General features: G+C 51.1%; 1 protein-coding gene across 1 annotated transcript; it reads left to right on the top strand.

Moving 5' to 3' along the window:
* Positions 1-4475: 4475 nt before the first annotated feature.
* Positions 4476-7565, top strand: SOST (sclerostin; the record flags this gene model as incomplete). The annotated part of the gene is made up of 2 exons (XM_080924658.1): positions 4476-4814; positions 7144-7565. The coding sequence occupies exons 1-2, from the start codon at positions 4595-4597 to the stop codon at positions 7563-7565; spliced, it is 642 nt and encodes a 213-aa protein (XP_080780784.1). The 5' UTR covers positions 4476-4594.
* Positions 7566-14747: the final 7182 nt, after the last annotated feature.

Below are 14747 nucleotides of genomic sequence, written 5' to 3'. Positions count from 1 at the left end.
GTCTATTTTGTGTTCCCTTTTGTATGTTTGAGCTTTTGATATGTGCCCTTTCTAACCACTGTGGTGTTGCTGTTGTTAGTTTTGAGGTAGGATCTCAACTTGGTAGTCCAGGCTGGCCTCAAATTGCAGCTGTAGCCAAGGCTGGCCTTGAACTTCTGATTTTGCCTCCGTCTGCCTCCAAGTGCTAGGATCAAAGGGATATGCCACCACACCAGTACAGCTTTTTTCTAAGATTTAAAAAGAACCCCGTTTTTAAAGGCTGGGGAGATGGTTCCGAGTAAGTACGCATACTGCTCTTATCCGAGCTCTGTAGCCGTAATTATTATAAAAGTGGCACCCGGTTCCGAGTAAGTGTGCATACTGCTCTTATCCAAGCACTGTAGCCGTAATTATTATAAAAGTGGCACCCGGTTCTTCTCATGCTGCCCCCAGGTTCTCTCTGGCCCCAGTGGCAGTTGCCCTTCTGGCTCTCTGCTGCTGAACTCTGCTCACATTCCCAGCAACCTGGTAAAATCAAGACTCACTCTAGAGGTCCCAGCAGCTCTTGTCTCGGACTCTGCTCACCTCTGTAAACCACCCCCTGTGGTCACCATCACAACTCCCACCAGCACGGCAAATGTAAAACTCCAGAAATTTATAATTTAACAATCAGATTTATCTTAGTAATTTATCTGAGTAAAATTACATTCCAGAAAACGTCCACACCATAAACTCAGAGCCTACTGATACAATATAAACTGCCCACCTAGACAAGACAAATCGTCTTATACTAATCCATCCCTTATAAGATATTCATAACTACCTGTGGCTATTCAGAGCCACACAGAGATGGGTCATCTTCATGAACCATCTTCCCTCACTCTCCTCCTCCCTGGCTTTTCCCCTTTCCAAAACTCTTTCCCCGCCTTACTTTTTACTGTCCAATCACAGGCCTTGTCTTATCTTGTGCCCGCCCTCCTTTAATTTCAACCACACAGTACCTATGGCTCCAAGTTCAGAGAATCCAATATCTATGGCCTCCATGAGCATCTGCACTTAAGCACATATCCACATACAGATACACAATTAAAAATAAAACGAAATCTTTAAAAAAACACCTAAAACCTAGCCCTTGGAAGTACCACTCTGAGAAGCTGGCATTCTGTGCAAATCTATCTCATGGTGTTCCGGCTAAGGTAAGACTTATAGAGACAGAAACTCAGCGTGTGCGGGAGTTGGGATGGGAGGAGGGGGATGAGTAAGGGGAGCACGGGGAATATGGGCAGTGAAAATTCTTTGCAGGACACTAATGAACGATACCTAACTCGTCATTGTACCCAGGAACTGGACGACTCCGGGGAATTAGGCTGGGTGGAGAGACAGCCCCATGCATCGGTTGCATCTGCAGAACACTTTTTAAGTTGAAAAATGGTGTAAACCGAGGTTAGATCTGTGGTTGCTGTGAGCTGAGAGGTGGGGTGAGTGAGGCATGTGGACATCTCCATCAAAGAGTGGCTGAACGGGCTGTGGTGCCACAGGCCTGTAATCTCCACATGCTGGAGGTAATCTGGAGGTCAAGGTTAGCCTCAGCTAGCCTGTGGTGCATGAAACCCTGTTCCAAAAACTTTAGTAAATAATGGAAAAGACATCAGGGCAGATCCTTGGAGCCACAGAGCTGTTCTTCATCTTAACTGTGTTGGTGGACAGGCAAGTCTCATGGCAAGATTGTGTAGAAGCAAACGTGAGCATGTGCCACGGGTACCATGAGCAAGCACTGGGTAAGTAAGGGCGGGTGTGAGTTTGTTCGTGTACCGACGAGTGTCCTGGCCGTGGGGCTGTACTGACGCCTTTGGTAAAGCTGTTGCCATGGAGGGAAAATGGGTAAGGGGTACACAAAATCCTTCCGAGTTATTTCAGGTGCTTGTTAACTTACAACTATCTCAAGATAAAACAAAACAAAACAGAAAAACAAAAACAAAAACAAACTTTCCAGGTGTGGTGGCGTGTACCTGTAACTATGACACTCGGAAAGCTGAAGCAGGGGGATGGTGAGTTTGAAGGCAGCTGGGGTTGTACAGCAAGACCATCCCCATCACACACGAATGTTTACAGCGGCCTTGCTCAGAGCAGGAGGCCAGAAATACTCTAACTATAGTCAACAGGGAGCCACTGAAAGCCTGGGGTTTGACTCCAGCTTATCCTTGGGAGACGATAAGGTTTTGGTATTGAGTAAACACACCAATCACTGACTTAATCTCAAATGAAGAAAAAAAAAGAAAACAACAACCAACAAAAGCCAAACCAAACAAACAAAAATCCCAAAACAGAATGCAAGCCCCACAGCAAGCTCTCAGAACCATCCTGTGAGAGGGTGGGGCTACCCATTGGCAGAGAAGGATTCAGAGAGACAGGCCGTTAAGCTCAGCTTCTCTGTATAATCTTTTTCCTGTTAATGGGACTTCAATTACAGATAAAATAACGAACAAACAAAACCTGAAGCCGGGTCTCTTGATGTTCCCTTCCATGTCCAGCAGGTGGCAGAAGTGTTCCAAGGACAGGTTGCATCACTGACTAAGGGGGCGAGCATCATTTCCCATCAGCAGATGGTGCTGTGAGAACTGTTCTGCCTGCTCACAGAACCCCAGGCCAGGAGCTGCCCTCTCCCAAGTCTGGAGCAACAGGACAGCTTTTTGGCCCCGACAGGGTTAACAGTCCACATTCCAGAGCAGGGGAAAAGGAGACTGGAGGTCACAGACAAAAGGGCCAGCTTCTAACAACACCGCAGCTCTGGTAGGAGAGATAGATCACCCCCAACAATGGCCACAGCTGTTTTTGTCTGCCCCGAAGGAAACTGACTTAGGAAGCAGGTATCAGAGCCCCCTTCCTGAGGGGACTTCTGTCTGCCTCGTAAAGCTGTCAGAACAGCTGCATTGATGGGTGGGTGACAGAAGATGAAAAGGACGCAGGCAGATCGCCACAGATGGACAGACCACTTACAAGTCAAGGCAGGTGGCAGAGCCTTGCAGAAGCTCTGCAGGTGGATGACACTGATTCATTGCCCAGTTAGCATACCAAGGCAAGGTGGACCACAGCCTTCTTCCCGGCCTTCCTCCAGGGCTGGGGCGTCCTCCAACATTCTGTCGCGGCGAAGCTTCCGAAGCTTCCGCTGTCCCTCCTTTTCTTGCACCTCAGGTGTGAGCCCTCCCTCCTCCTCCCTGTGGCATGGCCCTCCTGCTACTGCAGGATGAGCATTGGATGATCGTGTGTGTGTGTGTGTGTGTGTGTGTGTGTGTGTGTGTGTGTGTGTGTGTGTATACATAGATCTCCATCCCTTGGATCTTTCATCTAGGACTCAGAGCTGTTTATAATAGAATGAGAGGCTGGGGAGATGGTATGGGAAGAATGTATACTGAACAAGCATAAAGACCTGAGTTTGAATCTCCAGCACCCATGTGGAAAAGGAGCCTTATTACCCCAGGGTGGGGTGGAAAGGCAGGTGGATCCTGAGAGCTCACTGGCCAGCTAGCCAGCCTAACCTAACTGTCTCAGTCAGAGATCCTGTCTCAGGGAATAACTTGGGAGAAAGGCTGAGGAAGACACACCTTCTCGGGTCTCCCATGCACCCACACAGACATGTTACCACACACACAGGGGGCGAGGATTGTAATAAGCTGAGAAATGAGGGAAATGACTTTTGCTAAAAAATGAAATTCTGTGTTGGCCACAGGCCTGGCCAGGGAAGGAACTGCCTTTGGCACACCAGCCTATGGTGAGTTCCCTGGCTGGCTAAGAATTACATGTGGCAGATCCCAGGTCCCTCTTGCCTAGCGGCTGTGGACCCTCTCTCTACCTCTCCCACTGGTTTTGAAGAGAAATCCAAGAGAGGCTTTCTTGGTCAGAATCATCAGTGTTGAGCAATATGGAGCTGGGGGCAATGGGATTCCTTTAAAAGCATCCTTCTCAGGGCTGGCTCATAATTCAGTGTTAGGATGCTTGCATAGCAGGCATGAGATCCTAGGTTAAATTCCCCAGAACCCCCAAAACAAAATAGGTATCCTTCTCCCTCTTGGGGGGGGGGAGTCTTGGGAACAAACATCTTTAATTGAGACCATTAGCTGGTGGGGTAACAAATGAACTTGGCTAGAGGAATTTGGTCAGCTGGATTCTGCCTTCTGCAGAAGCCCCACTTGTTTCTTTTGTTAAGCTGGCCCACAGTTTGTTTTGAGAATGCCTGAGGGGCTCAGGGAGCCAGACAATTAAAAGCCAAGCTCGTTTTGATATCTGGAAACCACAGCCGTCAGCCCGTGGGAGGTACTGGGCGAGCTGGCTATGTCCCTGCCTCACCAACCTCACCCCCCAGCCCCCCACTCCTCGGGTCACCTGGGAGTGGCAGCAGCAATTTGGAAGTTTGGTGAGCTTGAGAAGTCTTGGGGAGGGCTGACGCTGAGCACACCCCTTTTCCCCCATGGGGAGGAGGGCAAGGAAACAAGGGACCAGCCCCGTTCCAGCCTGTCCTTATTGGCTGGCATGAGGCAGAGGGGGCTTTAAAAAGGCGACCGTATCTGGGCTGGGGACTGGAGCCTGTGCTACCGAGTGCCCTCCTCCGTCTGGCACCATGCAGCTCTCCCTGGCCCCTTGCTTTGTTTGCTTACTTGTACATGCAGCCTTCTGTGCTGTGGAGGGCCAGGGGTGGCGAGCCTTCAAGAATGATGCCACAGAAATCATCCCTGGGCTCAGAGAGCACCCCGAGCCTCCTCAGGAAGTGGAGAACAACCAGACCATGAACCGGGCGGAGAATGGAGGCAGACCTCCCCACCATCCCTATGACACCAAAGGTATGGGATGGAGAAGACAGTTGTTACCCTGGGGGTCCTGGTTAGCATGGGAGATGACTGGGGTGGCTTCTAGAATCTTCTTTGGAGGTTTGTGTGGTGGTTAGCCTCTACCACATCAGGGAAGGGACAGACCTGCCTGGAAGACTATTGCTACAGTGTTGGAATCTGGAGGACAGGATTGTAGGGCTGGCAGTGAGTACCCAAGGCAAGGTGGAGGCTGAGGTCAGCCAAAGTTGGCATTAACACAAAAACGGGCTTCAGAGAATCTCCTCCTGAGGACACAGGTCAGATCTAGCTGCTGTCACCAGTGGGGAGGTGACAAGGTGAGGCTGATAGCACCTGCAGGATGCCAGATGCTCTGGCTGTGTTATATCTCACATCACCACCCCATGAGGTAAAGAAGGCTTGAAGGTGGAGAAACAGAGGCTTCTGAGATAAAGTCACCTGGGAGTAAGAAGAGCCGAGACTGGAAGCCAGTTTGATCCAGATGCAAGGCGACCCTAGATTGGGTTTGGGTAGGAACCAGAAGCCAGGAAGAATCCCCCTAGTCCCCCTTGGCCATGGCCTGCCCAATGGACCCAGCGGGCTAGCATTAAAAGAACAGGGTTTGTAGTTATGGTTTTAGCGTGTGACACGGGTGGCAGTTGAGTGAAACATCCCCTGTATGAGCACAGGTGGCACCATCTGCCCTGAGCTTGCACCCTGACCCCAGCTTTGACTCACTCCCGAGGACAGGAGAACCTGTGGAGGCAGGTCTGCACAGAGACATGGCTGGGAGGCCAAGCACGGAGCTGGCAGGAATGGGTTGGGTGGGGTGGCAGCTGGAGTGACACTCCAGAGTGAGGACCTTGCTGGCCACCATTTGTGTGGGAGGAAAGCTCATTTTTCAGGTCGCCACCAAACTCTGTCCCTCCTCTGTCCTAGCCAGTAAGGGATGTGGGGAAAGGGCCACCCCAAGAGAGCAGGCAATGCAGTCAGAGGAAGTGCTTGACCCAAGGGCACTATTCTTGGAAAGCCCCAGAGTCCTTCCCTGGGCCAACAGGCCACCCCCACATACCACCTCTGCAGGGGTGAGTAAATTAAGCCAGCCACAGGCACACCTCCCCTGCTGTGCCTCCTCTCTGGGGTGAAGATGGGTTCCTATGGCCTCTGCCCCTCTGGTTTTGATCCTGGGACTTTTTTTTTTTAATCCTTTTATGCCATATTAGTCCTGACACCACAAAACCTTTGGGGGTAGACAGGACCCACATATGGATTAGTTCATTTAAAACCTCCTATCTATCTGAGCTCATGGAAGGAGTTATTACCTGGACGTGTATAGGAGATGAGGCCGGGCATCAGACCCAGAAGATATAGCTGGGCATCAAACCCAGTCTCCTTCCCCAGACTCCAAGTCAGATCCAGTCACCACCGAGTTACCAGCTCAAGATACACAGACCAAGAGAGCCTGGTACACAGCAGGTGCTAAACAAATGCTTCTGATAGCAGAAGCTGCAGGTTTGGGGCTGCTAAGCAAGTATCTACTAAACAGCAATAGGCCCTCTATCCCACCCCACCCCACACCCATCCCCAACCTGGGGTCCTATAACAAATCACTTTCACCCGTGCTTGCTGCTTTCGGGAGCCAGAAAATGCTGGCAGCCCAGCCCTGCCTTTGGGGCAAGTTCTTTTCTCAGCCTGGACCTGTGATAATGAGGGGGTTGGACACGCTGCCTTTGGTCGCTTTCAAGTCTAATGAATTCTGATGCCCACCACCTGCCCTTCTACCCGCTCCTCCACAGCAGCTGTCCTGATTTATTACCTTCAATTAACCTCCACTCCTGACTCCATCTCCTGGGACCCCGCCCCTGCCCCGGCGGCTGGTAAAGGAGTTTAGGAAGGACCAGAGCCAGCCAGGTGTGGCTTGAGGCTACCAGGCAGGGCTGGGGATGAGATGAACTGAAAGAGTGCTTAGTGAGCACGAAGCCTTTGGTGGGAGCCCTAGTACCAGGGAAATGGAGATACGTGCTAAGAAATTCGAGACCATCAGCGACAGAGCCAGTTTGAGGCCAGCCTGGGCTAATAAAGACCCAATCTCAAAAGACGCCAGTTGTGCCACATAGTGCCCGGTGTAATAGTGGATGAAGTTGTTGAATCCCCGGGCAAGCTATTTTACAGATGCGGGGAAGAGCAACTTTAAGGACACTGCCCACAGATCACACAAAAAGTAAATGACAGAGCGCCACTTTTCATCCCTAGACCGTGGGTGGGGTATGAGGGGAGGGAGAGAGGGAGAGAGAGCGCGCCTGGCTTAGGCTGCAGGCCCCTCACGCATCCCCTCTCCCCGCAGACGTGTCCGAGTACAGCTGCCGCGAGGTGCACTACACCCGCTTCGTGACGGACGGCCCGTGCCGCAGCGCCAAGCCGGTCACCGAGTTGGTGTGCTCCGGCCAGTGCGGCCCCGCGCGGCTGCTACCCAACGCCATCGGGCGCGTGAAGTGGTGGCGCCCGAACGGACCCGATTTCCGCTGCATCCCGGATCGCTACCGCGCGCAGCGGGTGCAGCTGCTGTGCCCCGGCGGCGCGGCGCCGCGCGCGCGCAAGGTGCGTCTGGTGGCCTCGTGCAAGTGCAAGCGCCTCACCCGCTTCCACAACCAGTCGGAGCTCAAGGACTTCGGGCCCGAGACCGCGAGGCCGCAGAAGGGTCGCAAGCCCAGGCCCCGCGCCCGGGGAGCCAAAGCCAACCAGGCAGAGTTGGAGAACGCCTACTAGAGCGCGCTCGCACCTACGCACTCCCCGCGCGATCCGATTCGTTTTCAGTCTAAAGCCTGCAGACCAGGCCAGGGGTGCCAAGCTTTCCAGACCGTGCGGAGTCCCCAGCCCGTAGAGACCGCTTGCCCTCCTGCCCGCTGCGGGGAGGTGGGGGTGGGGGTTCCCCGCAGGCCAAAAGAGGGAACTAAGTCCCAGACTGAGCCACTCTGCCTAGCCCGGGGTGGGAGGGGGTGTTCCTTCTACCCTCGTTGGACCCCTACAGGACAAGGCCGTGTTTCCACCATAAAGGTAGTGCGGAAGACTTGGGACTAGTTATGGAAGATCTACTCCCTCCGTCCCAATTTAAGCCTTTGCGGGCAAGAACACGAACACAGCACTAAATGGGGTTTCTGATCCTGACTTGGCTCCTGCGAGTGAGGTTGGGCTACGTGATTCTCTTTTGGTACCATCTCCTTTGTAAAACAGGGACTGGGATGAGCTCAGACTCTCCAGAACTCTGCTGAGATTCAAAGGATTGGGGTACACTCATGTAGGAGAGAGAGGAGGAAAGATGGGGGAGAGATTGTGGTGGGCAACCACCTAAAAGAAGCTGTTGGTTCCCAGTCTGCCTTCCCCAGATGTTTGGCTTCCTCTGGGATAGGGAAGGCCAGGGTCCGAGAGATGGTGGAAGGGATAGAAACCACACTTCTTGAGTCCCCGAAGATCAATGTCCCGCCCCCCAGCGCCTTGTCATATTTATAGGGATTTTCTACACAACAGTTTAAGGTCGCTGGAGGAACTGGGCTTGCCAGTCACCTCCCATCCCTGTCCCTTGCCAGGACACCTCCTCCCGTCTGCCACCCACGGACACATTTCTGTCTAGGAACAGAGCTACTTCATGATGTCCTTAATGTAAGATGGCATATCTTACATTAAAAAGAATAATAAAGGGGGGGAGGGTTTCATATGCTGTACATATGCTGAGACGCTGTCACAGTGCCACCCACAATCTTTTTGTAAATCATTTCCAGACACCTCTTAACTTTCTGTGCAGATTTGAATTGTTTAAAGGGGGAGGGGAGAGAATGTTTGTAACAGAAGCACATGGGGGGGGGGGGAGCCTTTGGGGCTGGGCTGGTGGCTTTGGTGAACTTTCCATGTGGGACTCATCCACAAGACTGAAAGCTGCGGTTTTTGAAAGAGTTCGGTGACATATTTATTTTCTCATTTAAGTTATTTATGCCAACATTTTTCATGTAGAGAAGGACTGTTAATACCGCTTTGTGAGGCACAAGTGTGGTTTTGTTTTTGTTTTTTTTGGTTTTTTTTTTTTTGTTTGTTTGTTTTGTTTTTTGGCGACCAGAGGCATTGTTAATAAAGACAATGAATCTCCAGCAGGAGGATGTGGTCTTGTTTTGTCAACCACACAAAATGTCCCTCGGCTGTCAGCTCACTCCCTTTCCTTGGTCACAAGCCCCAAACCTTGACGACACCTCTGACTGCTCTCTGGCCTTGTGGCAATTATGTGTTTCTTGTGTAAAGTCACATTCATCCTTTCCTTTGCAAACCTGGCTCTCATTGCCCTGCTGGGTCACCGCCACGCCCTCACCCCAGCCTCCCCTTAGCAGACCACTCTCCCCCACACGGTCTTCCAAAAGTGTTCACCGAGCCACTGCCCTGCTCCAGGTCACCCCGTTGCTCCTCCTTGCCCCAGACCCTTCTCCCATTAAAGGTTTCCTTGCTTCTCATCTCCCACCCCAACAGGTCCTCCTACTGACGCCCAATGGCTCTGCGGACATCCCTGTCCTTTCAGTTAGTGACTCCACTTGCCCACACCACCATTCCTTTCCTTCTCTTAAGGGCTTTTGGCACTTTCGCCTGCCCCTGAACCTTCCAGGACTGTCCCAGGGTCTGGTGTGTCCTCTCTCTTATGATGCCCCACACCACTATTTGGTTCCTTGTTCATTCATTCATGGGATATTGTCCAGTCTGGCCAAGCCCTGCTTGATGCTGGAAAGAACGAAAAGCCAAGGACAACTGAGGACCAGTTCATGGGGGGGGCAAGCTTACATCTCCCCCATAGAAATGCAAATGCCTTCGAAAGCAGAGGCAATGCCTGGCTCTTCTTTCAGCATCAGGTCTCCTGCTTTTTGGGTCTGCTGGGGTAGTGCATACCATAAGTCCAGCACTTGGGTGGTGAGAGCAGGGTGACTGGGAGTTCGAGGCCAACCTGGGCTACAGGAGGCCCTGTCTTAACCTCTCCTCCCTTCCTCCAGTGTTTTGGGATGTTTTTTTTGCGGGGGGGGGAGGGGAGATTGAAACTGCAACACTTTAAATCAAATCAAGGGCATCTTTGTGTGAGGAGAACTATACCCCTGATGGAAGCTTCCATCTTTGATTTATGTGTCTACATGCTGGGGATTGAACCTGGGACTTTGTACATGCCAAGCAAGCTCTCTACCACTCTATCCCCAGCCCTCTCTGGCTTTTTGTTTTAACTCCCAACAAATCCCCCTAAATGAACTATGAACGTCACATCTTTGACAACTATCGCTGAGTGCTGCCAGTCTCCTCGTGGTTCCAGAATGTCTTGAAGAATGTCCCAGAGCAAGGAAGCCATGGAGACCTTGGCCAGCCCCACAAGGCAGTGTGGTGCAGAAGGTGAGGATGGAGACCCTGGAGACAGGCTTGCAATTGAACCTGAGGAGACAGGGGTAACCAGGATTAAAATGCACCACCCCACAAACCATTCCAAGCTCAGTTCCTGGTACTTGCACCTACTCAGCCACTCAGAGCCCAATGGGCATATATGAAGACACCTGTTATATTGTTGTGAACCAACTGTGTTTCAGAGCCAGGCAGGGACAGTTAAAGTTATGTGACCCCAGGGGACAGTGGTTACAGAAGGAGCACAGAAGAGAATGCTGCTAGAGATTACCAGAAAGAGAAGGGGTCTTAGACTCTCTAAGCAAATACTCCATTCCCACTCACACAGACTCTGAGGTCGAGCGTAGCAGCCCATGGGTGCAGGGACCTCACCCATCATTCTTTAGGATGCCTTTGTGTTGCCACCACATGCCAGGGATGTGGGGATCAGAGAGTCCAAGTGATGCCCAAACCCAAGCACACCTAGGGCTTGCTTTCTGCAATGGGCTGATGCAGGAGAGACTAGCTTGGGCTATGATCCCATTACCATGAAGAGGGAAGAAATAAAAAAAAAAGAAAAAAAAAAAAAAAAACAAGGTCTAAATTGTAGGTCAGGTTAGAGTGTATTTATGGAAAGTTATATTCTACCTCCATGGGGTCTATGAGGCTGACGCCCATCAGAAAGAACAAACATCGGGCTGAGCTGGGAGGGGTGGAATTCTATTGCAAGAGAGCACGTGTGCTTGGGGTGCAGCCAGACATGAGGCTTGTATTAATAGTCTGAGAGTCAGACAGAGACAGAAGGAAACACACACACACACACACACACACACACACACACACACACCACTCATTTCTCACTCGAAGAGGCTCTACTTACGTTCTAAGAACAAGCCATTCCCCCTCATAAAGGAGACGAAGTCACAGAAACCCAAAAGAGTCATAGGGTCCTCAAGTTTCCCACTTGAAATGACTTGGACTTGTTGCAGGGGAGATCAGAGGCCTGCAGAGGTCTCCTGGGTGACCCAGAGGGACAGACATTGAAGTCTGGTGTTGGAAACTATATAAACCCTCTTCCACAGATTTCCTGGCATGAGCCCACATTCTCCTGACCACTGAGGATGGTCAAGCCTGCTCCATTCTTGGAGTGCACTCTGGTCTCTCCATCTGAGGGCGCATGAGGGTACAGGTCTTGGAAGACTTCCACAGGTATCGGAGGTGTTCTTGTTTTGTTTGTAATTTAATTTAGGTGTATGAGTGCTTTCACTTGAATAGATGTCTGTGCAGCAGCTACATCAGAAGGCAGACATCAGGAGGTCGGAAGATGGCATCAGATCCCCTGGAACTGGAGGTACAGACAGTTATGAGCCACTATATGGGTGCTAGAAACAGAACCTGAGTCCTCTGGAAGAGCGGCCAGTGCTCTTAGCCACATCCCATTGCTAAGGTCTTTCTGTGGCTAAAGAGACAGGAGTCAGAGGAGAATTTCTTTTAGTCAATAGGGCCATGATGTTCCTGGTAACATGTGACAATAGGGCAGGGTAATTCCCCAGTGACACCTGACAGCCCAGTGTAATTATTAACAGCTCTAGTCTTATTCCTTAAAAAGTCCCAGTTTGGGGCAGTAGATATGTGTTCCTTGCTTTGAAGTGGCTAAGGTCTAGGTAGCCCCTTCCAAATTCTTGTTTCGCTTTCTGGAGTTAGGGACGCTCCCTGCCTGCCTGTAAATATGTTCATTCTCCCTGAGCAGTCAGACCAGGCCACAGCCTTCAGTTTATCTTTCATAAGGAACACCCCTTTTTGTTGGGGTGGTGGTAGCCCTTGCCTTTAATCCCAGCACTAAGGAGGCAGAGGCAGGCACATCTCTGAGTTCATAGCCAGTCTGGTCTACAGAGTGAGTTCTAGGACAGCCAAGGGTACACAGAAAAACCTTGTCTTGAAAACAAAACACACACACACACACACACACAACACCTCTATCTCGGAGTGTTTGTCCCCATAGTTTTTTAATCATATTTTTGTCCCTTTGCCATTCTAGACTACAAGACTCAGGAGAGCAGGTCTCTCTCTGTTGCTCATTTGGATGCCCCCAAAAACAGATGTATGGGAGATACCTAAGTGCTGCCGTTGCTCATTTGCTGCCGAGTGGATTGGTTGTATGGAATGGGCTGGATGTGTTTATGGTGACTGAAGGGGCAAGAAATATGTGACTTGTGGCAAACAAGGATGCTTGCAAAGAACACCTTGTGTGTAGAGATGTGCAGGTCTGGGCACATGCAAGCAGAAGTCAAGGGACAAGGGGGTAGTGTTTCCACAGACACCCCCTTTTTAACATAGGCATTGTGGGACCTTGGGCCAGAAGTCCCACACAGCTCTCTGATCAGAGATGAGAGTGACCTCTGCTGCTTCCGCTCCTGGGTCTGGCTTGTCTGCGTTTCCGCCTGCCACCACAAGGCACCGGGCCAGGATGAACCAAGCCAGCAAGGAGAGGCTCTGGTGCAGAGTGCAAGAAGCTTTAGAAGAGAAAAACTCTTCCAAAAAGTCAGTGTTAACAGCTCTAAAAACAAAAGCTCCCAGGTGGAGGTGGAATGATTCTTAGACACCTTTTCTCTTGAGCAAAATCCCCATGTATATACCGTTTTTGAAATGGTTCAGAGTCTAACAACCAGTACTTCCTATTGGCTTGGCCTGAGGGCTTGGGAAGACCTTGTCTACATATTTGGGGATGGTTTTGCTTCTGTCTGGAGGCCGATGCCCCAAGGGGCAGTGTGGTGCTTATAGCAACTTGAAGATTTCTGATTTTGGGGAGACTAGGAAGCTTCTTGCCATCTCACATATTGTTCCTGGGGCTTCACTGGTGTCTTTCACGGCCTAAGTCCCACAGGGCACCTCTTGTTGGCCTGGAGCTTGCCAACTGGGCTGGGCTGTCGAGCTAGTAAGTGCCAGGGATCTGCATGTCTCTGCTTCCCTAGTGCTGAGTGAGATTACAGATGTGAGCATACCTGGATCTTTAAATGTGAGTTCTGGGCTTTGAACCCAGGTCTGAGTGTCTGCAAGGCAAGCCGTTTAGTGACAACTTCATCTCCCAGGTCCCTGGGACTCTACCTTCTATTAAAATATGTCTACTAAACCAGCCTCTGAGGATGAGTCCTAGCCCTTGCACCCAGTAGTTCCTGGGCCTGCCAGGAGTCAAGTGGGAAGTGAAAGCAAGCCACCATGACACCATCAGTGAGGTAGAGGACAAGAAATGAAAGCTTGGGTTTCAAGGCATGGGATATGAAGAAACAGAGAGAGAGACAGGGAAGAAAACGAACCAGATGAACACAGGCAAGAGGGGTGTGGCCCTGCATACATGGAATACTGGCATACAGTAGTTACATGCATGGGGTTTGCACACAATGGCTCTTTAGTAGGTTCACCGCACAAGGAAACAGAAGCCAAGAAGTAGGCGGTAGTGGAGCCAGATTCTGTCAGTCACGGCTGGAGAAATGGAAGCAATTAATGAGGTGCCACAATTAGGATATTAGCTCCCTGGGGAAAGGCAAGGAGCTGGGCTGCGGGCACTGAAGGGAGCCTTGAATGACATTACACTCTCCGTGTGCCTGGCAGGGCAGTGTTGGAGACTGACACTTGACTCTCAGATGATTCTTCCTTTCCCTACAGTCCTCTGGGGATCCTGAGCTTGGTTCTTGTCCAAGAAGCTGGAGCTGGCAATGGGCAGCTGCAGCAATGGACGTCTGTAAGAAAGATCCTGAAGACAGGGAGGAAGATGAAGGACCCAGAGGACCACCGGCCTCTGCTGTGTGACAAAGCTGTAGAGCCAGTCTGTTCCACAGATGGGAAACAGAGGCAAGAGATGGTCAGGGGAGGAGTCAGAGGAAGGAGAGGGTGAGGCAGAGACCAAAGGAGGGAAACACTTGTGCTTTACAGCCTCTGAGTGACAGCTGCATGCCAGACAGCCCATGCCTCATGGGGCTCCTAGTTCAGTGTTGGCAGGGGTGCTTACATGACGCATGCTTTGGATATGGTCTGAATGTGGTCCAGTTCTGGTTTCCTTGCAGTGGCTGTGATCAAGCACCCTGACCAAAGCTACTTTAGCAGAGAGAGAGTGTATAGGGATTGCTAGTCTAGGTTATAGCTCATCGCTGTAGGATTGGAGTCTCGGATTCAAGGGAATCTCCCACAAACGTGCCACGAACCAACCTGTTCTAGACAATCTGTCATGGAGACTCACTTCCCAAGTGATTCTAAACCGTGTCAAACCTGCAGGAAATAGTGACGGTCACAGCCTCTAAAGGTCTCACTGAGAAGTACTGGGAGGACGAGAACTGCATCCTGCGACAGCATTTGGAGAGAAGCCTTTGGGACTCGAGATGGTGGCTGCATAAGGAGAGAGGGGACCTGGAAGAGATGCAAGCAACTTTTGCTGCCTCGTGTCACCTGACCCGCTCCTTGGGAAGCTCTAGCAAGAAGGCCCTCACTAGATCACCCGACACCTTAGACCTCCAGAACTCGGAGCCAAATTAAACTTTCTTGTTATTGTCATGAAAACACAGC

This window comes from Micromys minutus (assembly GCF_963924665.1).
Source record: "Micromys minutus genome assembly, chromosome: 10".
Classification (NCBI taxonomy): Eukaryota; Metazoa; Chordata; class Mammalia; order Rodentia; family Muridae; genus Micromys; species Micromys minutus.
The sequence above is the reverse complement of the archived record's forward strand: the minus strand, read 5'-3'. Positions and strand labels throughout refer to the sequence as shown.